Source organism: Ascaphus truei, unplaced genomic scaffold, assembly GCF_040206685.1.
Source record: "Ascaphus truei isolate aAscTru1 unplaced genomic scaffold, aAscTru1.hap1 HAP1_SCAFFOLD_1138, whole genome shotgun sequence".
In the NCBI taxonomy this organism is placed as follows: domain Eukaryota; kingdom Metazoa; phylum Chordata; class Amphibia; order Anura; family Ascaphidae; genus Ascaphus; species Ascaphus truei.
The window spans coordinates 44,340-69,726 of record NW_027454005.1 but is presented as its reverse complement, the minus strand read 5'-3'; the positions used below and the strand labels follow the sequence as shown (position 1 = coordinate 69,726).

The window sequence follows — 25,387 nt, the reverse complement described above, 5'->3', positions numbered from 1 at the left end:
ACAAACACGAGGGGGATACAGCGGGTGTAACACCTTCCATTTCCACCCGCCCCCATCGCTGGGACAGGGCGGCGCCGGTTGTAGAACGCGAGTGATGTTTGAACGGCCGCGGTTACAGCCGGGTGGGCGGGATGAAATGTCTGCGGTGGGAAGGGAACTGGAAGCCGGGTCACGTATTGCCCAACGGGAGAGTCTGTATCCCGCCCCAATCCCAACCCGCAGCTGGAACATGCTACATTGCGCCCGCGTTTCACACGGAAATGAACACTCAGACGTTTATTGATTTAAAAAAATGAACCACGCAAGAGCAGCGCAGGATCTCCCACACGCAATGTGTTCTGCAGAATTACACGCGGTATTAACCCTCTCCTACCAGGAAAGCCTGCAACACATTGCAAGCCAAGCCTGACAACCTTTATGGCGAGATCCAGTCCTGTTCCAAAAATAAAAGCCTCTGAGGCGTCACGTGGAAAAGACCACTAAAGGAGTATATCTTACGTGAACGCGGTCTCTCCGCGGTGAGGTTTCACTTAAGTGGTCCGCGCGCACAGCGCAGAGTCTATTACAGCACGAGACCCCTGAAATCTCTGCAGCGTGAGGGCGACAGGAGAGCCGAACGCCTTTCATCTCGCATTCAAAGTCAGAGGTTTATTCTGCTCCGAACGCACAGATACGCGACAGGAAAAAAGCCTCCGCTGCACAAAGGAGCGACAGCAGGCTGTATACGGAGAGGAGTTACTGCGCCAGCAGACTGTATACGGAGAGGAGTTACTGGAACTCATTAAAAGGAAAAAGGTCTCTTTCCAAGAAGAATGAATGAGTCAGGCGGCTCCGAGCACGAAATCAACGAAAACAGAGAAACAGGAGACGGGTAATAATTGAATTTGGCCAAGAATGAGAGATTATCCAATTCACGTTTTTCTTCAGCAGGGAGTGTTCCACTTCAATGTGGCTCACGTGGCCCACGTGGCCGCTTCACTGATAAGTGTCATTTCCAGGGAGGAGGAGGGGTCACCCACAAGCTTGTCCTTAAACCGTCGCTCACCGGATCTGTGGGAGAGGAAAGAAAAGGGGAGATGCAAAACAAAGACTCCACCCGACGTACACAGCTCAACCTGGTGTGCCCCGACTTCCCCGCTAGCTCCAGCGTGGGCATGGCGGTGCTAAAATGGTGTGTCGCTGTAGAGCAGGAGTGGGCAACTCTAGTCCTCAAGGGCCACTAACAGGTCAGGTTTTCAGGATATCCCTGATTTAGCACAGGTGGTGCAGTGATTGATTGAGCCACTGACTGAGCCCCTTATGCTGAAGCAGGGATATCCTGAAAACCTGACCTGTTAGTGGCCCTTGAGGACTGGAGTTTCCCACCCCTGCAGTAGAGCATGTCAGCTGTTCTCCGAGACCCGGCTCGGACAGGCCCCCTGGATTAATAACGGAAGGGCACTGAAGGGCCAGACTGACCCGCTCTTTGCGAATGACCAGGAAATATTGGTAGAAACCTGGGAGATTGCCACAAACTTCCCATGTCTGCCTGGGCCAATCAGCAGCTGCAGGGAGCGGTCATGTGACCCATCAGCAGCTGCAGGGAGCGGTCATGTGACCCATCAGCAGCTGCAGGGAGCGGTCATGTGACCCATCAGCAGCTGCAGGGAGCGGTCATGTGACCCATCAGCAGCTGCAGGGAGCGGTCATGTGACCCATCAGCAGCTGCAGGGAGCGGTCATGTGACCTATCAGCAGCTGCAGGGAGCGGTCATGTGACCCATCAGTGTATTCCAGTCAGTTTCCTCTATTATGTATCTGTATATTGCGAGAGAGCGGGTGCGCGCGAGGGAGTGTGAGAGAGTGTGAGAGAGTGTGAGTGAGAGAGTGAGTGTGAGAGAGTGAGTGTGAGAGAGTGAGTGTGAGAGTGTATACACGGGTGCCAGCTACAATCTGTTCCCCCTGAGAGCCCCGCCCCACGCAGGTAACTTTTCACGGTTTACGCCCTTCGCGCAGGAATTTATATGCACTGAGCCGGCTTGGAACCGCCGCACTAACCAGCGAGACCAGTGCGCACAGCTAATAACGCAGCCTGGCGGCCATCTCTCACAGTGCGCGAGCAGCAGCAGGAGCCGCCGTGTACCACTCCGCGGCATAAGAGTCCTGCAGGGTGGGCAGCGCGGGGGCGCCGGGCACAGGCGTTACCGTGCATTGGGCTGCAGAACCTGCTCTGCCTGTACGGACCTCCCCTCCTGCCCAGAAACAAGGACCAAGCTGCAAATTAGCCCCAATAAAGCCCCGCAGTGCAGCACGTAGCGGCCCTTTGCGGACACGGAATTGCTCTTTTGCAGCATACAAAGCACCGTGTGTCCTGAACACGGGCCCGGACGTAAAGGTACGTGTGCATGTAAAGGTACGTGTGTCCTGAACACGGGCCCGGACGTAAAGGTACGTGTGCATGTAAAGGTACGTGTGTCCTGAACACGGGCACGGACGTAAAGGTACGTGTGCATGTAAAGGACGTGTGTCCTGAACACGGGCCCGGACGTAAAGGTACGTGTGCATGTAAAGGTACGTGTGTCCTGAACACGGGCACGGACGTAAAGGTACGTGTGCATGTAAAGGTACGTGTGTCCTGAACACGGGCACGGACGTAAAGGTACGTGTGCATGTAAAGGTACGTGTGTCCTGAACACGGGCACGGACGTAAAGGTACGTGTGCATGTAAAGGTACGTGTGTCCTGAACACGGGCACGGACGTAAAGGTACGTGTGCATGTAAAGGTACGTGTGCATGTAAAGGTACGTGTGCATGTAAAGGTACGTGTGCATGTAAAGGTACGTGTGCATGTAAAGGTACGTGTGCATGTAAAGGTACGTGTGCATGTAAAGGTACGTGTGCATGTAAAGGTACGTGTGCATGTAAAGGTACGTGTGTCCTGAACACGGGCCCGGAGGTAAAGGTACGTGTGCATGTAAAGGTACGTGTGTGCATGTAAAGGTACGTGTGTCCTGAACACGGGCACGGACGTAAAGGTACGTGTGCATGTAAAGGTACGTGTGTCCTGAACACGGGCACGGACGTAAAGGTACGTGTGCATGTAAAGGTACGTGTGTCCTGAACACGGGCACGGACGTAAAGGTACGTGTGCATGTAAAGGTACGTGTGTCCTGAACACGGGCCCGGAGGTAAAGGTACGTGTGCATGTAAAGGTACGTGTGTGCATGTAAAGGTACGTGTGTCCTGAACACGGGCACGGACGTAAAGGTACGTGTGCATGTAAAGGTACGTGTGCATGTAAAGATACGTGTGTCCTGAACACGGGCCCGAGGTAAAGGTACGTGTGCATGTAAAGGTACGTGTGTCCTGAACACGGGCCCGGAGGTAAAGGTACGTGTGCATGTAAAGGTACGTGTGTCCTGAACACGGGCCCGGAGGTAAAGGTACGTGTGCATGTAAAGGTACGTGTGTTCTGAACACGGGCCCGGAGGTAAAGGTACGTGTGCATGTAAAGGTACGTGTGCATGTAAAGGTACGTGTGTTCTGAACACGGGCCCGGAGGTAAAGGTACGTGTGCATGTAAAGGTACGTGTGCATGTAAAGGTACGTGTGTTCTGAACACGGGCCCGGAGGTAAAGGTACGTGTGCATGTAAAGGTACGTGTGCATGTAAAGGTACGTGTGTTCTGAACACGGGCCCGGAGGTAAAGGTACGTGTGCATGTAAAGGTACGTGTGCATGTAAAGGTACGTGTGCATGTAAAGGTACGTGTGTTCTGAACACGGGCCCGGAGGTAAAGGTACGTGTGCATGTAAAGGTACGTGTGCATGTAAAGCGCAGGAGGCGGGGCGGCCGGCGGTCCTTACAGTGTATTTATCCCACTTCTTCTCCGGATCGTACGGCTCCCAGCGGCTCGCGGGGAAGATGTGCTTGTTTTTCTCGTACCAGCTGCGCAGGACGACCTTGCCAGCGTGAGACTGTACGGGAAGGAGACAAAAGGAAAGCACGCCAGGCAGCGTGAGAAAGGGAGGCTGGCACACTGGGGGGTCCGCGCCAGGAGGGAGGCTCGCACACTGCGCCAGGAGGGAGGCGCGCACACTGCGCCAGGAGGGAGGCTGGCACACTGGGGGGTCCGCGCCAGGAGGGAGGCTGGCACACTGCGGGGTCCGCGCCAGGAGGGAGGCTGGCACACTGGGGGGTCCGCGCCAGGAGGGAGGCTCGCACACTGGGGGGTCCGCGCCAGGAGGGAGGCTCGCACACTGCGGGGGTCCGCGCCAGGAGGGAGGCTCGCACACTGGGGTGTCCGCGCCAGGAGGGAGGCTCGCACACTGGGGGGTCGTGCCAGGAGGGAGGCTCGCACACTGGGGGGTCCGCGCCAGGAGGGAGGCTCGCACACTGGGGGGTCCGCGCCAGGAGGGAGGCTCGCACACTGGGGGAGTCCGCGCCAGGAGGGAGGCTCGCACACTGCGGGGGTCCGTGCCAGGAGGGAGGCTCGCACACTGGGGGGTCCGCGCCAGGAGGGAGGCTCTCACACTGGGGGGTCCGCGCCAGGAGGGAGGCTCTCACACTGGGGGGTCCGCGCCAGGAGGGAGGCTCGCACACTGCGGGGGTCCGCACCAGGAGGGAGGCGCGCACACTGCGGGGGTCCGCGCCAGGAGGGAGGCTCGCACACTGCGGGGGTCCGCACCAGGAGGGAGGCGCGCAACGTTGGAGAAAAGCGACACCATGCTGCCCGTTACTCACAACAAGCGTACTCGTTAACCATTTCACTGCCAGAAGGGACCCGCTGCTGGAAAAATGGTCAACTCTATAACTCACAAAGTGCCTGCAACATGTTACCCCTTCGGGTGACGGAGTATCCCTGATTAATACTTTGCATGCAGTATCACCCTCCCTAGAATGGGCAGTAACCGCCCCCCTGTAATGTATCGTGCGCCTCCCCCCAGAAGGATGATCTTTAGTCGGCTGTAAGGAAGCGCTCGGACAGGGAGACATGAAAGTCAGGGTAACCGCAGTCCCACCATATTCCTAAACCCGGGGCCCGCCCCACACGGGGAGTCACTTTGCATAAAGGTTGCAGGTAATTAAAGGTTTCAGTTACATCTCGTAACCAATACGGAGACACAGCTCAGCCCAGCGCGCACAAACTCACACAGAGCCGGACGCACGGAAACACGAGACCCAGCAGCAAGGCCGGAGTACCGCCCCCTGCGCCTGCGAGACCTCGCTGCGGAGACACAGCTCAGCCCAGCGCGCACAAACTCACACAGAGCCGGACGCACGGCAACACGGCAACACGAAACCCAGCAGCAAGGCCGGAGTACCGCCCCCTGCGCCTGCGAGGCCTCGCTGCGGAGACACAGCTCAGCCCAGCGCGCACAAACTCACACAGAGCCGGACGCACGGCAACTAGAAACCCAGCAGCAAGGCCGGAGCACCGCCCCCTGCGCCTGCGAGGCCTCGCTGCGGAGACACAGCTCAGCCCAGCGCGCACAAACTCACACAGAGCCGGACGCACGGCAACTAGAAACCCAGCAGCAAGGCCGGAGTACCGCCCCCTGCGCCTGCGAGACCTCGCTGCGGAGACACAGCTCAGCCCAGTGCGCACAAACTCACACAGAGCCGGACGCACGGCAACTAGAAACCCAGCAGCAAGGCCGGAGTACCGCCCCCTGCGCCTGCGAGGCCTCGCTGCGGAGACACAGCTCAGCCCAGCGCGCACAAACTCACACAGAGCCGGACGCACGGCAACTAGAAACCCAGCAGCAAGGCCGGAGTACCGCCCCCTGCGCCTGCGAGACCTCGCTGCGGAGACACAGCTCAGCCCAGCGCGCACAAACTCACACAGAGCCGGACGCACGGCAACACGAAACCCAGCAGCAAGGCCGGAGTACCGCCCCCTGCGCCTGCGAGGCCTCGCTGCGGAGACACAGCTCAGCCCAGCGCGCACAAACTCACACAGAGCCGGACGCACGGCAACTAGAAACCCAGCAGCAAGGCCGGAGTACCGCCCCCTGCGCCTGCGAGGCCTCGCTGCGGAGACACAGCTCAGCCCAGCGCGCACAAACTCACACAGAGCCGGACGCACGGCAACACGGCAACTAGAAACCCAGCAGCAAGGCCGGAGTACCGCCCCCTGCGCCTGCGAGGCCTCGCTGCGGAGACACAGCTCAGCCCAGCGCGCACAAACTCACACAGAGCCGGACGCACGGCAACACGAAACCCAGCAGCAAGGCCGGAGTACCGCCCCCTGCGCCTGCGAGACCTCGCTGCGGAGACACAGCTCAGCCCAGCGCGCACAAACTCACACAGAGCCGGACGCACGGCAACTAGAAACCCAGCAGCAAGGCCGGAGCACCGCCCCCTGCGCCTGCGAGGCCTCGCTGCGGAGACACAGCTCAGCCCAGTGCGCACAAACTCACACAGAGCCGGACGCACGGCAACACGAAACCCAGCAGCAAGGCCGGAGTACCGCCCCCTGCGCCTGCGAGGCCTCGCTGCGGAGACACAGCTCAGCCCAGCGCGCACAAACTCACACAGAGCCGGACGCACGGCAACACGAAACCCAGCAGCAAGGCCGGAGTACCGCCCCCTGCGCCTGCGAGGCCTCGCTGCGGAGACACAGCTCAGCCCAGCGCGCACAAACTCACACAGAGCCGGACGCACGGCAACACGGCAACTAGAAACCCAGCAGCAAGGCCGGAGCACCGCCCCCTGCGCCTGCGAGGCCTCGCTGCGGAGACACAGCTCAGCCCAGCGCGCACAAACTCACACAGAGCCGGACGCACGGCAACACGGCAACTAGAAACCCAGCAGCAAGGCCGGAGCACCGCCCCCTGCGCCTGCGAGGCCTCGCTGCGGAGACACAGCTCAGCCCAGCGCGCACAAACTCACACAGAGCCGGACGCACGGCAACACGGCAACTAGAAACCCAGCAGCAAGGCCGGAGCACCGCCCCCTGCGCCTGCGAGGCCTCGCTGCGGAGACACAGCTCAGCCCAGCGCGCACAAACTCACACAGAGCCGGACGCACGGCAACTAGAAACCCAGCAGCAAGGCCGGAGTACCGCCCCCTGCGCCTGCGAGGCCTCGCTGCGGAGACACAGCTCAGCCCAGCGCGCACAAACTCACACAGAGCCGGACGCACGGCAACACGAAACCCAGCAGCAAGGCCGGAGTACCGCCCCCTGCGCCTGCGAGGCCTCGCTGCGGAGACACAGCTCAGCCCAGCGCGCACAAACTCACACAGAGCCGGACGCACGGCAACTAGAAACCCAGCAGCAAGGCCGGAGCACCGCCCCCTGCGCCTGCGAGACCTCGCTGCGGAGACACAGCTCAGCCCAGCGCGCACAAACTCACACAGAGCCGGACGCACGGCAACTAGAAACCCAGCAGCAAGGCCGGAGTACCGCCCCCTGCGCCTGCGAGGCCTCGCTGCGGAGACACAGCTCAGCCCAGCGCGCACAAACTCACACAGAGCCGGACGCACGGCAACTAGAAACCCAGCAGCAAGGCCGGAGTACCGCCCCCTGCGCCTGCGAGGCCTCGCTGCGGAGACACAGCTCAGCCCAGCGCGCACAAACTCACACAGAGCCGGACGCACGGCAACTAGAAACCCAGCAGCAAGGCCGGAGCACCGCCCCCTGCGCCTGCGAGGCCTCGCTGCGGAGACACAGCTCAGCCCAGCGCGCACAAACTCACACAGAGCCGGACGCACGGCAACACGGCAACTAGAAACCCAGCAGCAAGGCCGGAGCACCGCCCCCTGCGCCTGCGAGGCCTCGCTGCGGAGACACAGCTCAGCCCAGTGCGCACAAACTCACACAGAGCCGGACGCACGGCAACTAGAAACCCAGCAGCAAGGCCGGAGTACCGCCCCCTGCGCCTGCGAGGCCTCGCTGCGGAGACACAGCTCAGCCCAGTGCGCACAAACTCACACAGAGCCGGACGCACGGCAACACGAAACCCAGCAGCAAGGCCGGAGCACCGCCCCCTGCGCCTGCGAGGCCTCGCTACAGAGGAGACACAGCTCAGCCCAGCGCGCACAAACTCACACAGAGCCGGACGCACGGCAACACGAAACCCAGCAGCAAGGCCGGAGTACCGCCCCCTGCGCCTGCGAGGCCTCGCTGCGGAGACACAGCTCAGCCCAGCGCGCACAAACTCACACAGAGCCGGACGCACGGCAACACGGCAACTAGAAACCCAGCAGCAAGGCCGGAGTACCGCCCCCTGCGCCTGCGAGGCCTCGCTGCGGAGACACAGCTCAGCCCAGTGCGCACAAACTCACACAGAGCCGGACGCACGGCAACACGAAACCCAGCAGCAAGGCCGGAGCACCGCCCCCTGCGCCTGCGAGGCCTCGCTACAGAGGAGAAGGGGATTTATGTGGAGTTACCGCATGTGAGGAAAGGAAAACAAGGGGAATCTTACTACCGTCGCCCCATAAGTTACAAGCCCAGGCAGACCTGACCTGATTAATAATGGGCCCCGATTTCGGCACCCTAAAAAAAAAAGGGCACGATATTGTACAAAGACTCGCCTCAGCCACGAACCCCCAAACCTGCCCCTCGTGCATCCAGTGCAGAAAAGGTTAAGCGCAAACTAATATCACCCTAAAGCGCAGATAGTCAGAATATTTGACGCGAGTAGTGAATAATAAAAAGTAATACCGGTGAGATGCAGCGAATAAGTGCGATGTTTCCCAACATCTCATACAAGGAACGGCAGCAAAACGTCTCAGCGCAGGGAACTCTCCGAAGGGTCCTGTAAAAAAGGAATGTATACACACAGTGCAGACGTGCTAAAGACCAAAACTTAGAGGAAAAAACTATCAAACGCCCACTCCCGTGGTGATGGAAAATAGCAGGCGTGTACGGATAATAATCTGGTCAGGGTTTAGTGGGTGATGGTAGCTGGATCTCCCCAAATCAAAGAGAAAGCAGACATGGTGCAGATCAATCTTATAAAAACACACAACAGAGCAGTGAGCTCCAACAACTCACCCGCTCCCAAAGAATAAGAGGCGGCCATGTGACCACTCTGCGTCCTGCGGCCGCGCGTCCCGAACACTCCGTCAGGAATCTGGGCACTAACAGGTTAAACGGCATTCTCCTTCGATAGCTCCGTCTTTGGGGTTCCCAGCGGGGCTGGCAGTCAGCGGGCTGAAAGGTGGAGAATTCGCAGCAAGTCCCGCAGGCGCAGTGCGGACAGGCCGCAAGCGTCCTCCAAAAAACGCAGCGGCTTCTCCTGATGCTCCGCGAGGCCGGTCCGGCGGGGGGAGCGCAGAGCGCGAGACAACGGGCAGCACATTGTAACCTGCAGGAACGGCAGCGGGTGCTGCGCAGCACGTGGCAGCAGCAGGAAACCGGAACAACTGACGCGTTTCACTCCCAAATACCGTGAGCTTCCTCAGGTGTGCGAATATCCCCAGGTACAAAAGGTCCAGGTATATATAGTCCCGGCGTGCCACGGCATAGCGCACAGGCGGCGCAGACATATATTAAACAGAATATATAACGCCGCGCAATCCAGACATATACAGAACAAGACGGCCATTAATAAACTGATTTTGGATGACATACAGATCTATAAAGAGAACAAAAGAGATGTTCGATCAGAAACTGAATGTTATAATGGTCTGACTAAAACTGGGATCAAATCCGGTCCGTGCTGGTTATTTAGTCTTTATTTCTTTATTCAATCAACTTGTTTACGTCTTTTTTGTCCGGTTTCTGTTTTGATCCCAGTTTTAGAGTCAGACCATTATAACATTCAGTTTCTGATCGAACATCTCTTTTGTTCTCTTTATAGATCTGTATGTCATAAAAATCAGTTTATTAATGGCCGTCTTGTTCTGTATATGTCTGGATTGCGCGGCGAACCCCAAAGACGGAGCTATCGAAGGAGAATGCCGTTTAACCTGTTAGTGCCCAGATTCCTGACGGAGTGTTCGGGACGCGCGGCCGCAGGACGCAGAGTGGTCACATGGCCGCCTCTTATTCTTTGGGAGCGGGTGAGTGTTGGAGCTCACTGCTCTGTTGTGTGTTTTTATAAGATTGATCTGCACCATGTCTGCTTTCTCTTTGATTTGGGGAGATCCAGCTACCATCACCCACTAAACCCTGACCAGATTATTATCCGTACACGCCTGCTATTTTCCATCACCACGGGAGTGGGCGTTTGATAGTTTTTTCCTCTAAGTTTTGGTGTTTAGCACGTCTGCACTGTGTGTATACATTCCTTTTTTACAGGAACCTACAGAGAGTTCCCTGCGCTGAGACGTTTTGCTGCCGTTCCTCGTGTACAGACACTGGATTGCAAGCTTTTTGGGGAAGGCGCTAATTATACGCCAGGTAAATATAAAGTGTCCCCGAGCAGAGATTGTTATCTGGGAGCAGCACATCGTGGTTGGGGGGGGGGAGGGGGGGTGGGTGTATGGGGTCAGGGGTCGTCTCTCCCACCTCATCCTTTTCCACGGTGGCGTCGCTCAGCAGTCGCACATCCTCGTGCACATCGAAGTTGAAGAGGGGACCTGCGCCGGGAGGAGACAGGCGGTGATCAGGAAACTACAACGTAACTCAGAACAGCCGCTCAAAATATGCAGAGCACCCTTCAATCCAGGCAAAGGGGGGTCCCCAAACTCCCACTTACCGCACCAACACTAAGTATTAATGCAACTCCTTCGTGTAGATGGGGAATAAGAATGAAGCCGCCACTGCACGGGGTGTGTGGGTTTCTTTCTGCGAGTGCGCTTTCATTTCCTGTGAATCTTTCCAATCCCACATTTAATAAGAAGTGGCGCGGCGAGCCAAGGCGCGGCGAGCCAAGGCGCGGCGAGCCAAGGCGCGGCGAGCCAAGGCGCGGACTCTAATAACAATGACACTGAGTGTGAAGCAGGGAACCTGGATCAAACCTCGGGGTCAGCTCCGTGACCTTGGGTAAGGCCGCAGTTTGTGTATTTATGAGCCTACGAGTGGCGTGCCTGCGGACGTGTCATCTCGCACCTCTATTACTCATCCTGCATTATAGCCCCCGCCCCGGTAAGCAGCCATTATACGCTACCCTTCTCTTTCGTTCATCTTTATATTATACTGGCAGTGAGATCCCTTCCCTTGCGGACTTTACATGGGCTGTAGGTGTTGCTAATTACCTATACGCGGCTTTGTAGTATCGGACTCATTAGGGTTCATTCCCCACTTTTTTCTATCCTTGTGACCTTGAACAAGTCACTTTACCTCCCTGTGCCTCAGGCAGCAAAACAGATTGTAAGCTCTGCGGGGCAGGGACTGTGTAACATTCCTACATGCTGCGTATCGCGCGCTGTACTGTAATTGTGACGCGCTGACACCGGCACCCTGTCAGGGTAGATGGAGAACGGGTAGTGATTCGGTCACTGCGGCAGTGTGGATATCCGATCCGGCACAGGTAACCCCCGATCCAGATCCCACGGTGCACACCATCACTCTGCCAGAGCGGCCGGCTGCAGGTGGGATCGCACTCGGGCCGGGACGCGTCCCACCGGAACACCACAGATTACATCACACCCTGATGAAGTAGCACTTGCTGTGAAACGCGTTGGGTTTGTTTTTGTGTGCACCCACATAGCGTTGGGTTTATTTTTGTGTGCACCCACATACCCTTGGGTTGCTAAGGCTAGTTATTGTGTGCACCCCCTTGAGAAAGGTCCTATCCCAGGACCAAAACGTCAGATTGGGTGATTTATCTCTTCTATTCAGATGCCCAATACAGATTTTCATGATTACTGAACCGAGTGCAGTCTGTCTTTACCGGACGAGAGATTGGTAATGTTGTTTATATATTATATATATATATATATATATATATATATATATATATATATATATATATATATATATATAATTGCATGTCTTAGACAGGTATATATATATATATATAAATAATCAGACATCCTTTGGACCAGTTTACTCACCACTTTTGCCTCTCGCCTTTGTCACGATGAAGTCATAGAAGCTGTGATGCTGGAAGAGAAGGTGTGCGAGGTGAGAGAAGGTGTGCGAGGTGAGAGAAGCTGTGCGAGGTGAGAGAAGGTGTGCGAGGTGAGAGAAGGTGTGCGAGGTGAGAGAAGCTGTGCGAGGGGAGAGAAGCTGTGCGAGGGGAGAGAAGCTGTGCGAGGGGAGAGAAGCTGTGCGAGGGGAGAGAAGCTGTGCGAGGGGAGAGAAGCTGTGCGAGGGGAGAGAAGCTGTGCGAGGTGAGAGAAGGTGTGCGAGGTGAGAGAAGCTATGCGAGGTGAGAGAAGGTGTGCAAGGTGAGAGAAGCTGTGCGAGGTGAGAGAAGGTGTGCGAGGTGAGAGCTGTGCGAGGTGAGAGGTGTGCAAGGTGAGAGAAGCTGTGCGAGGTGAGAGAAGCTGTGCGAGGTGAGAGAAGGTGTGCGAGGTGAGAGAAGCTGTGCGAGGTGAGAGAAGCTGTGCGAGGTGAGAGAAGCTGTGCGAGGTGAGAGAAGCTGTGCGAGGGGAGAGAAGCTGTGCGATGTGAGAGAAGCTGTGCGAGGTGAGAGAAGCTGTGCGAGGTGAGAGAAGGTGTGCGAGGTGAGAGAAGGTGTGCGAGGTGAGAGAAGCTGTGCGAGGTGAGAGAAGGTGTGCGAGGTGAGAGAAGGTGTGCGAGGTGAGAGAAGGTGTGCGAGGTGAGAGAAGGTGTGCGAGGTGAGAGAAGGTGTGCGAGGTGAGAGAAGGTGTGCGAGGTGAGAGAAGGTGTGCGAGGTGAGAGAAGCTGTGCGAGGTGAGAGAAGCTGTGCGAGGTGAGAGAAGCTGTGCGAGGTGAGAGAAGGTGTGCGAGGTGAGAGAAGGTGTGCGAGGTGAGAGAAGGTGTGCGAGGTGAGAGAAGCTGTGCGAGGGGAGAGAAGCTGTGCGAGGGGAGAGAAGCTGTGCGAGGAGAGAGAAGGTGTGCGAGGTGAGAGAAGCTGTGCGAGGTGAGAGAAGCTGTGCGAGGGGAGAGAAGCTGTGCGAGGTGAGAGAAGCTGTGCGAGGGGAGAGAAGCTGTGCGAGGGGAGAGAAGCTGTGCGAGGTGAGAGGTGTGCAAGGTGAGAGAAGCTGTGCGAGGGGAGAGAAGGTGTGCGAGGTGAGAGAAGGTGTGCGAGGTGAGAGAAGGTGTGCGAGGTGAGAGAAGCTGTGCGAGGTGAGAGAAGGTGTGCGAGGGGAGAGAAGCTGTGTGAGGGGAGAGAAGCTGTGTGAGGGGAGAGGTGTGCGAGGTGAGAGAAGCTGTGCGAGGTGAGAGAAGGTGTGCGAGGGGAGAGAAGCTGTGCGAGGGGAGAGAAGCTGTGCGAGGGGAGAGAAGCTGTGCGAGGGGAGAGAAGTTGTGCGAGGGGAGAGAAGCTGTGCGAGGGGAGAGAAGCTGTGCGAGGGGAGAGAAGCTGTGCGAGGGGAGAGAAGCTGTGCGAGGGGAGAGAAGCTGTGCGAGGTGAGACGCAGTTACAGACACAACCTGTGTGACCTTGCACAGAAAGGTCACCCCCACGGGACACTTACATGAGGAATGATCAGATCCTCTTTGATGTACATCAGCTGCTCCACTCCAGCAGACCTGCGGGATTCAGAGGGAACATCTCAGGCTCTGTCTCCTCAAACTGCTTCTTCTTAATAACAATAAAACATGGCCATAAAATGGACGTAACCTGCGCGGAAGCTGTCGGAAGCGGCAGGCGTCTCTGTAATATATGGCAGTAAGCGTGTGCCTCACGTGCTGGATTACTGGAAGGGCGCGCTGCAAAGTCAGACCTAGCATGGTTTCCAGTAACGCTGCATGAGAGGTCCCGGGACGCGACCATTCAGCGCACCGGGGGGATTTACACGCGGGAAGTAGCGGGGGAGCGATGGGACATTGCAAACGGAAGCCATGACAAGGGATGGCGGGAGAAAAGCGCAGGCCGCCCGTCACCTCGCCGGAGTAAAGGAGAACGCACCCCACATCATGCTGTGCGGGAGATGTACGGTGTAATAAGGGGGTACCTCAGTATAAGCAGAGATCCTGTGGTTACTGGTCAATATGAAGACCCGGTGTAGAACACATAATACCGCTCATTGTATTATAACAAGGTCAAGGGGTTATGGCGCCTTCATATAACTAACTACTGGTGCTTCTTATAGACGTGCTGCAGCCTCCACAGAGCTTCAGCAGAGAGGGTTACATTCCTATAGGGGTTACATTCCCATAGGGGTTACATTCCCATAGGGGTTACATTCCCATAGGGGTTACATTCATATAGGGGTTACATTCCTATAGGGGTTACATTCCTATAGGGGTTACATTCCTATAGGGGTTACATTCCTATAGGGGTTACATTCCCATAGGGGTTACATTCCCATAGGGGTTACATTCCCATAGGGGTTACATTCCCATAGGGGTTACATTCATATAGGGGTTACATTCCTATAGGGGTTACATTCCTATAGGGGTTACATTCCTATAGGGGTTACATTCCCATAGGGGTTACATTCCCATAGGGGTTACATTTACCATAGGGGTTACATTCCCATAGGGGTTACATTCCCATAGGGGTTACATTCCCATAGGGATATATTCCTACGGGGTTTCTAACAGAGATGAGCGAGTTCAGATGTTTGGAACAGGACCGATTGAACCCGAGCCAAGGACGATACTATCGGGTCATTTTGCTCCGACTGCGGAGGGTCGGATCCCACATCCCCCCACTGGTGTCTCTGCGGGCAGAGGCGTTAGTAACTCCCCCCTCCCCCTTTGTCATGTTGGGGAGTAACAGCCGTCTCCCACTCCCTCCCACTTCAAATGAACGCAGCACCAAGGACAGCTCTTCCAGGCCTGTTACATAGAGACAGAGATCTCCCTGCTCCAGAGGCCGCTGCACCCTGCACCGGGGGCGGATCCAAGCACTGCTCCCATGCGGTGCCCGCAGGGGGCGCTACGCTCCGTGCCACGCACGCAGAGGGCGCTACGCTCCGTGCCACGCACGCAGAGGGCGCTACGCTCCGTGCCACGCCCGCAGGGGGCGCCACGCTCCATGCGATGACCCACCTGAGCTCACTGAAGTCCTTACGCAAGATCTCCAGCGCTTTCTGCAGGAACTGCTGCATGGTGTTCCCTTTCTTCATCTAAAGCCGGGAGAGTGACCGGCCCACGGGGACAGGAGAGACCAGCGTCATTACTAACATCACGTGGCACCCCCGAGGCGCGACCCGTCTGCAGCTGCACGCACGGAATTATTAGCACGGAAACGCGCAGCCTGGCGATGGCCCCCCCGCAGAATAATCCCGCGGCGGCCGCGCGGAGAGGGACGAACAACACAAATCTGGGGCACGATCCGTCTACAGCTGCACGCACGGTGACACGCTGCCCCTGCACGGTGACACGGTGACACGCTGCCCCTGCACGGTGACACGCTGCCCCTGCACGGTGACACGCTGCCCCTGCACGGTGACACGGTGACACGCTGCCCCTGCAAGGTGACACGGTGACACGCTGACACGCTGCCCCTGCACGGTGACACGGTGACACGCTGCCCCTGCACGGTGACACGGTGACACGGTGACACGCTGCCCCTGCACGGTGACACGGTGACACGCTGCCCCTGCACGGTGACACGGTGACACGCTGCCCCTGCACGGTGACACAGTGACACGCTGCCCCTGCACGGTGACACGGTGACACACTGCCCCTGCACGGTGACACGGTGACACGCTGCCCCTGCACGGTGACACGGTGACACGCTGCCCCTGTACGGTGACACGCTGCCCCTGCACGGTGACACGGTGACACGCTGCCCCTGCACGGTGACACAGTGACACGCTGCCCCTGCACGGTGACACGGTGCCCCTGCACGGTGACACGGTGACACTGCACGGTGACACGGTGACACGCTGCCCCTGCGCGGTGACACGCTGCCCCTGCACGGTTCTGATTTTTACCTTCACTGTCCTGCGGTGCCCGGAACCGTCCCAGTAGCTAAATGTGATCTCAATTTCTTCACCTGAGAAGAGAAATGAGAAAGGATGAGCCCCCAGCACTGCCTGATACCCCCGGACCCCCCAGCGCTGCCTGATACCCCCGGACCCCCCAGCGCTGCCTGATACCCCCGGACCCCCCAGCGCTGCCTGATACCCCCGGACCCCCCAGCGCTGCCTGATACCCCCGGACCCCCCAGCGCTGCCTGATACCCCCGGACCCCCCAGCGCTGCCTGATACCCCCGGACCCCCCAGCGCTGCCTGATACCCCCGGACCCCCCAGCGCTGCCTGATACCCCCGGACCCCCCAGCGCTGCCTGATACCCCCGGACACCCCAGCGCTGCCTGATACCCCCGGACCCCCCAGCACTGCCTGATACCCCCGGACACCCCAGCGCTGCCTGATACCCCCGGACCCCCCAGCGCTGCCTGATACCCCCGGACCCCCCAGCGCTGCCTGATACCCCCGGACCCCCCAGCACTGCCTGATACCCCCGGACCCCCAGCACTGCCTGATACCCCCAGACCCCCCAGCGCTGCCTGATACCCCCGGACCCCCCAGCGCTGCCTGATACCCCCGGACCCCCCAGCACTGCCTGATACCCCCGGACCCCCCAGCACTGCCTGATACCCCCGGATCCCCCAGCACTGCCTGATACCCCCGGACCCCCAGCACTGCCTGATACCCCCGGACCCCCTCTCACTTTTGATCTTCTCCTGCTTGCGCTCCCACTCCTGCCTTAACTCTTCCCGGAGTTTGTTCTCTTCCTCCTAAGAAAGGGGAAGGAGGTGAGGAAAGGCGGGGTGGAGCCCCCCACAGGGTGACCGGCGGGGGGAAAACATTTGCAGCCACTGCCACCTAGTGGCTGTTGTGAGATAACAGGGTTTGCTGGAGCCCTGGCACCAGGCACAGACAGCCTCCCGAAGTCTCCCTCCTGGGACGTGGCACTAGTGGCCACGTGATCGGGAGTGAGCGTGCTCACTGATACCTGTCCGGCAACTCCACAATAAAACCTAGAAAAAAGGCCGACAATCCTAACCGGCCAAATGATAAATCCCGGACCCCACCCATCCTCCGTTTGTACCATTAGGACGCATACTGTGTTTTTCGGGTCTGAAAGAGGGCGAGTGCTTAATCCCGTGTTCGGGCTCCGGGAGGCGCCCTGCTCACATACTCCCCAGGCATCCCTCGTGCACCCGGAACGCAGCGAGTCTGCCCCAGTTACTCGCCCCGATTCCTTCTCCGCTTGTTGCATTCTTCCTGCAGATAATTAGGTGCTGGAGGGCGCTAGAGACATGCCACCTGCTGGGGCAGCCAACGCCAGGCCAGGCATTAAGGATGTCCCTGCTTCAGCACAGGGGACTCAATTATTATGACTGACAAGTTCTCAAGGGCCACTAACAGGTCAGGTATTGGAGACATCCCTGCTTCAGCACAGCGGAATCAATCAATGGCTCAGTCTTCGACTCAGGGATATCCTGAAAACCTGGCCTGTTGGTGGCCCTTGAGGACTGGAGTTGGCCGCCCCCCTGCCCTGGGGTATTGGAGGTGAATACTAGCAGCAGAACCTCTGTGGTTACTGCACCTCGCGATCTCTGTCTGGAAGGAAACTCGTATCCACGTCGGGGTTTTTCCCCAGCTTCTTCTTCTTCTTCTTCGGGACCTCTGCAAAGACACGAGGAGACATTCACAATGTCACGTGGTGGAAGTGTAAGAAGCGGACACATAACCCGCCTGTGCCCGGGAGCCCAGGGAAGCACGGCCGGCACCGAGGGGACAAAGAAAGGGGTCGGGGTGTAACAGGGCCTGGAGGCTGCATCATTCCCCAAACATCTCGTTTCAGAGCAAAGGGGATTTCTGTCAAACGTCATTAGCCAGAGATGCCTCCGATTCAGCAGAATAGTTGGACCGGATACAATGGCAGAGACCACACAACGTGTGTAACTAGAGAATTAAACAGCCTCCGTGAAGCCTTCCTGCCTCAGAGAGCAGGAGGGACGGTACCAACGCACACGGGCCGCAAAACCACACCGGGTTTAGCAGACTGGGAAATCCCACTGCTCCCTGTACAACGATTTACTTACAGAAATCTGCTGCTGTAGCTGGAGATCTCATCCCCGGGACCCTGCCGAACTTTGCTTGTATCTAAGCCCCAGAAGAGCGTGTGTGTGCAGGAGAGAAGTAACGATATCCGAGCCAAACCCCGCACACGGGAGATCTCATCCCCGGGGATCCTGCCGAAGTTTGCTTGTATCTAAGCCCCAGAAGAGGGTGTGTGCAGGAGAGACGTAACGATATCCGAGCCAAACCCCGCACACGGGAGATCTCATCCCCGGGATCCTGCCGAAGTTTGCTTGTATCTAAGCCCCAGAAGAGCGTGTGTGTGCAGGAGAGACGTAACGATATCCGAGCCAAACCCCGCACATGGGAGATCTCATCCCCGGGACCCTGCCGAAGTTTGCTTGTATCTAAGCCCCAGAAGAGGGTGTGTGTGCAGGAGAGACGTAACGATATCCGAGCCAAACCCCGCACACGGGAGATCTCATCCCCGGGACCCTGCCGAAGTTTGCTTGTATCTAAGCCCCAGAAGAGCGTGTGTGTGCAGGAGAGACGTAACGATATCCGAGCCAAACCCCGCACACGGGAGATCTCATCCCCGGGGACCCTGCCGAAGTTTGCTTGTATCTAAGCCCCAGAAGAGGGTGTGTGCAGGAGAGACGTAACGATATCCGAGCCAAACCCCACACATGGGAGATCTCAAAGACGGAGGAACTATTGGGCAAAGTTTAACCCTTTAACTGGATATTTACTGATCTTTCTCGAGCGCTCCCGTCTACGACACACAGTCCCCCTAAACGCTGTCCCATCGCCTACTTTATATAGCCCAGGGCCCTGCAACTGGGAAAAGCAGAGTCTAATGCAGGAGTGGCCAGCGCCCGTCCTCAGGAGCTACCAACAGGCCCGGTATTAGGGATATCTCTGCTTCAGCACAGGCAGCTCAAATCAGTGACTCAGTCTTCGACTGCACCACCTGTGCTGAAGGATAGCCTTAAACCGGAGGACTGGAGTTGGCCACCTGTGGTCTAATGGTTGGAGATCGGTGAGATCTCTGTGCTCACCTTCCTTCTCCATGATGTCTTCTTCCTCCTCCTCATCATCATCGTCTTCATTCTCTTCCTCCAGCTCCTCCTCGTCGTCTTCGTCATCCTCCTCGTCTTCCTCCAGGTTAAATGACAAGCTGGCAATTTTCCGTTTCTGCTCTTTCTTTCGCTCTCTTTCTCGCAGCTTTTCCAGCTTTCTGCGGCGGGACAAATTAAAGAACGGGATAAGAGAAGCGCGCTTCGTTATTGCAGACACGTTGGGGAGAACGTTCAGAGCCAAGAGGAGGTATAAACACAAAAGCTATTACTTAAAATAAAGGGCAGGAGAATAAGCAGAGCATACATAATCCTCACGCATTAGGCTAGTGAAAGATAAATATTTGGGGTTTCAGTAGCAGGACCCCATTAGAACTATTTTAGTTTCATCATAGAGGACAGTGCGGCCGCGCTCTCACACAGCACGGACGCGCTCACACAGCGTGGACGCGCTCTCACACAGCGCGGACGCGCTCTCACACAGCACGGACGCGCTCTCACAGCGCGGCCCCGCTCTCACACAGCGCGGACGCGCTCTCACACAGCACGGACGCGCTCTCACAGCGCGGCCCCGCTCTCACACAGCGCGGACGCGCTCTCACACAGCACGGACGCGCTCTCACAGCGCGGCCCCGCTCTCACACAGCGCGGACGCGCTCTCACACAGCACGGACGCGCTCTCACAGCGCGGCCCCGCTCTCACATAGCGCGGACGCGCTCTCATAGTGGCGACTATAATGCTCTTACAGAGACCAGTTCTGCAGAAATATGGGCTCACATCCAGGGATTGCCTGCAAGACAATACTGAAGGGTGCATGCTATATACGCTGAAGCAGACGCTATATACGCTGAAGCAGACGAGCGGCTACATTTCGGCAGACATGCCACCTTTGACTTCAATTGTGAATTTTGTCTGAAAACGCCCCCAAGTGACCACTTTGGAGTAGATAGAATAAGGCTGAGTCCCCGCTGGCGCTGAGCGCGCTCATGCTTAGAGCATGAGCGCCGGGTGTCCTGCAACTTGCGGGCGCGCGCGAGGGGCGCATTGCAGGCTATCGAGCAAGCGGGAAAGTTTAAAAAATGTGTTTAGTAAAGCGCAGAGCGTGTGTGCCTGTGCATTTGCGCGCATCGTGTGAGCGGGAACGTGTGTGTGTATTGTATGTACATTTGCATGTCTTAGACAGGTCTGCAACCCTGTCTTTCCCCATTGTCACCCAGCATACAGCGCTTCCACTGCAGCAAGGGATTCTGGGAAATGACATGCAAATGAGCACTCAGTGCCACCTTTTGTCTCAAGCTCGTATTACACAAGCCAATCCTCAAGCCAATGCATGCTGTTTTAAACACAGCTTTTAGACAGAGGCTGAGATGAGATGCAAAGCCATTAAACCCACTCACAGACATGTTTCAACCTTGATGGGTATCATCAGTGTGAGGTTGGTCTTAATGGCTAAGCAGGTTTGAGACTATTTATATATCTATATATATATAGATATATATTTCTCAAACCGTTGTATGCCTGTCTGTCCGTCCTGTGTCTCCCTGTGTCTAGGGGCAATCACATTGGACCTTTGGCCCGTCACTCCGCCTCAGGCCAATGAGATTGCTCCCTTGGCCCGCCCGCCCCTGCATACCTCTCATTGGCCGGTGTGGGTTAACAGTGTCTCACACACACCCCTGTGCCCCCCTCACCGCAAACTCCAGCCTCCCCGGCGCCAAGCCTCCTCCACCTCACCTCTCGACACGCCGCCAGCCAAACTCCCGCCGCCTCTCGCCGAATAACCGCCGCCTCTCACACGCCGCCTGCCCACTCGGCTCTTCTCCTCGGGGCCCCGTATTACCGCCGGGAGCGCCAGCAAGCAGGTAACCTCCCCCCCCCTCCACCGCGGCCGAGCCGGAAGCACTGGGTGGCGCAACCAGGTACTCCCCCCGCCGCCGAGCCGGGAGCACCGGGTGGCGCAAGCAGGTACCACCACCACCCCACAAACCCTCCCCCCGCGGTCGGGAGCGCCAGGGGGGCGCCAGCAGGTACCACCACCATTCCCCCTGCGGCCGGGCCGGGAGCGCGAGCAGGTATCATCATCATCACCCACCCCCCCCCCTTCGCTGCAGCAGGGCAGAGGAAAAAGCAGAGAGGGGGGGGGGGCACACAACAACAAACAACAACAACAAACTGCCTGTCTGAAACACACACACACACACACTGACTGACGCACACACACACATTGACTGACGCACACACACTGACTGACGCACACACACACACACTGACTGACGCACACACACACACACACACACACAGACTGGCGCACACTGACTGACGCACACACACACACTGACTGACGCACACACTGACTGACGCACACGCACACACTGACTGACGCACACACTGACTGACGCACACACTGACTGACGCACACACACACTGACTGACGCACGCACACACTGACTGACGCACACACTGACTGACGCACACACACACACTGACTGACGCACACACACACACTGACTGACGCACACACTGACTGACGCACACACACACACTGACTGACGCACACGCACACACTGACTGACGCACACGCACACACTGACTGACGCACACGCACACACTGACTGACGCACACGCACACACTGACTGACGCACACACTGACTGACGCACGCACACACACACTGACTGCCGTGCGCACACACGCACACACTGACAGCCGCGCGCACGCACGCACTGACTGAAGCACGCACTGACTGCCGCACGCACACACTGACTGCTGCGCGCACGCACACACTGACTGAAGCGCACACGCACACACTGACTGCCGCGCGCACGCACACACACACACTGACTGCCGCGCGCACGCACACACTGACTGCTGCGCGCACGCACACACACTGACTGCCGCGCGCAAGCACGCACTGACTGAAGCGCGCACGCACACACTGACTGCTGCGCGCACGCACACACTGACTGAAGCGCGCACGCACACACTGACTGAGGCACACACGCACGCACACACTGACTGTGTGTGTGTGTGTGTCAGAATGACTGACGCACGCACACACACAGACAGAGACAGACTGAGTAACTGACGCACACACACACAATGACTGACGCACACACACACTGCATGAAGCTGTAAAGGGGGGGAACAGAGCTGTAAAGGAGGGAGGGGGGGACTGGATTGATGTGAACGGGGGACAAACAGAGAGGGGGGAGACAGGGGAAGAGAGAGAGGGGGGAGGAGAGAGGAGAGAGAGAGAGAGAGAGAGAGAGAGAGAGGAGCGGGAACATTACATCCCGGGCAACGCCGGGTCTCGCCAGCGGGGACTCAGCCTAAGCCGTTAGGTGACTTTATCCATCTGACAGGTCTCTTGTACATTGTACTTTCAGATAAACACACAGGGAGTGCAGTTTCCCTGGCGAAGAACAGGTCAAGATGTTGAAAGCACTCACAACTGCAGGTCCTTGAACTGTTCCTTCTTTGCGAGCTGCTTCTCCCGCTCTTTCACCAGCGCCTCTTGCTTGGCTTTCATATCATTGAGGGTCACCAAACCTGGGGAGGAGAATGTAGGACACATTTAGCCACATCCATCTCCACCGGGGGATCCCCTTCATGCGCCTCAACAGAAACACGTCAACTTAGAAATAATCACAATTAACCCCAGATGAACTGTGGCCTGGACTTGCTGCAGAGACACACTGTACGGCACGAAGCCAGGCTATTGGAATGTGTGTCTCCTGGGGACTGGTACCAGTGGCTCTGGGTTAGTTGAAGCGCCAGGCTATTGGAATGTATGTCTCCTGGGGACTGGTACCAGTGGCTCTGGGTTAGTTGAAGCGCCAGGCTATCGGAATGTGTGTCTCCTGGGGACTGGTACTAGTGGCTCTGGGTTAGTTGAAGCGCCAGGCTATCGGATGTATGTCTCCTGGGGACTGGTACCAGTGGCTCTGGGTTAGTTGAAGCGCCAGGCTATCGGATGTATGTCTCCTGGGGACTGGTACCAGTGGCTCTGGGTTAGTTGAAGCGCCAGGCTATCGGATGTATGTCTCCTGGGGACTGGTACCAGTGGCTCTGGGTTAGTTGAAGCGCCAGGCTATCGGATGTATGTCTCCTGGGGACTGGTACCAGTGGCTCTGGGTTAGTTGAAGCCACGTTTATGTTGTTGTCCTGCGCATGTTCTGGGGATTGCAGGGTTAATCTCTGTACTTGCCCACAGTGCTGGATTTCAGCTCAGCCTCCACAGCATCGTAATGTGCAGAGAACTTCTTGTTGATATTCGCTTTAACCACATTCTCCTGCAGAAGAAAAAAACATGTAGGGAGAGTCACTAAGAGCACAGCAAGAGCACGGCTACCTGTAACACACCAACAACCATGGACCGGGGCACCCGGCAACTCCCAGACTCTGCACCAGTATATAACATTAACCGTCCCCTGTGGGGTCACAGCCATCTCCCGGTGCGGTCACAGCGTATACAGCCGTCTCCCGGTGCGGTCACAGCATATACAGCTGTCTCCCGGTGCGGTCACAGCATATACAGCCGTCTCCCGGTGCGGTCACAGCATATACAGCCGTCTCCCGGTGCGGTCACAGTGTATACAGCCGTCTCCCGGTGCGGTCACAGCATATACAGCCGTCTCCCGGTGCAGTCACAGCGTATACAGCCGTCTCCCGGTGCGGTCACAGCGTATACAGCCGTCTCCCGGTGCGGTCACAGCGTATACAGCCGTCTCCCGGTGCGGTCACAGCGTATACAGCCGTCTCCCGGTGCGGTCACAGCGTATACAGCCGTCTCCCGGTGCAGTCACAGCTGTCTCGTCTCCCGGTGCGGTCACAGCCGTCTCCCGGTGCGGTCACAGCGTATACAGCCGTCTCCCGGTGCGGTCACAGCGTATACAGCCGTCTCCCGGTGCGGTCACAGCGTATACAGCCGTCTCCCGGTGCGGTCACAGCGTATACAGCCGTCTCCCGGTGCGGTCACAGCGTATACAGCCGTCTCCCGGTGCAGTCACAGCTGTCTCGTCTCCCGGTGTGGTCACAGCCGTCTCCCGGTGCGGTCACAGCTTATACAGCTGTCTCCTGGTGCGGTCACAGCAGTCTCCATTCCTCACCTCCGCTATCTTCTGCTTCAGTTGCTCCATCTGCTCTCGCTGCTTCTCCCGTTTTTTCATCAGCTGCATGGCTCGTCCGGCCTCGCTCGCGGCTCCCTTGTATTGCGCCATGTCTGTGGCTCCAACAGGGGTCAGGCAGCAGCGCACACCAACACGGGATTGACTTACACTGACTGAGGCCCAGCCTCCACACACCAGTGACCGGCTCTCACACACTCAGGACCGTCTCTCTCTCACACACAGACACACACACACACGTGGCTCTCTCACACACACCGGGGGACCGGCGCGCTCTCGCTCATACACACGGGGGGACCAGCTCACATACACACTGAGGACCGGCTCTCTCTCACACACACCAGGGGACCGTCACTCTCTCTCACACACACACACACACACACCGGGGTCTGTCTCTCTCCTCTCACACAACGGGGTCCGGCTCTCTCTCTCCCCTCTCACACACACCGGGGGACCGTCACTCTCTCTCTCCTCTCTCACGCACACCAGGGACTGTTTCTCTCTCACACACCGGGGACCGTCTCTCTCTCTCCTCTCTCACATACACCGGGGGACCGTCTCTCTCTCTCCACTCTCACACACACCGGGGGACCGTCTCTCTCTCCTCTCTCACACACACCGGGGACCGTCTCTCTCTCTCACACACACCGGGGACCGTCTCTCTCTCTCTCACACACACACCTGGGGACCGTCTATCTCTCTCACACACACCGGGGGACCGTCTCTCTCTCCTCTCTCACACACACCGGGGACCGTCTCTCTCTCTCTCACACACACACCTGGGGACCGTCTATCTCTCTCACACACACCGGGGGACCGTCTCTCTCTCTCACACACACCGAGGACCGTCTCTCTCTCTCACACACCGGGGGACCGTCTCTCTCTCTCTCACACACACACCGGGGGACCGTCTCTCTCTCTCTCTCTCTCTCATACACACACACACCGGGGGACCGGCCCTCTCTCTCTCTCACGCCGGGCACACAGACTGTTTCCTCCCCGAACAATCACATCAACAACGAACAAAACATCCGCAAAACACGTCACAGCGACGGCGCCGTCTGAATACGTCACTGCTGCGCGCGCACTGAGACATGGTGGGGAGGCGGGCGCGCGCGCAGTGAGACATGCTGGGGATGCGGGCGCGCGCGCAATGAGACATGCTGGGGAGGCGGGCGCGCGCGCACTAAGACA

At 57.8% G+C, this 25,387-nt stretch overlaps 1 protein-coding gene across 1 annotated transcript; it reads right to left on the bottom strand.

Moving 5' to 3' along the window:
* Positions 1–261: 261 nt before the first annotated feature.
* FAM50A (family with sequence similarity 50 member A) lies at positions 262–25,266 on the bottom strand. Its single transcript, XM_075581223.1, has 13 exons — positions 24,176–25,266; positions 23,275–23,359; positions 22,517–22,616; positions 19,050–19,228; positions 17,516–17,595; positions 16,634–16,700; positions 15,893–15,954; positions 15,003–15,079; positions 13,481–13,535; positions 11,930–11,978; positions 10,440–10,510; positions 3,844–3,954; positions 262–1,050 (listed from the first exon to the last, which is right to left on the bottom strand). Exons 1-13 carry the CDS (start codon positions 24,284–24,286, stop codon positions 1,042–1,044), a joined length of 1,056 nt encoding a protein of 351 aa, XP_075437338.1. The 5' UTR covers positions 24,287–25,266; the 3' UTR covers positions 262–1,041.
* Between the last annotated feature and the right edge of the window lie 121 nt (positions 25,267–25,387).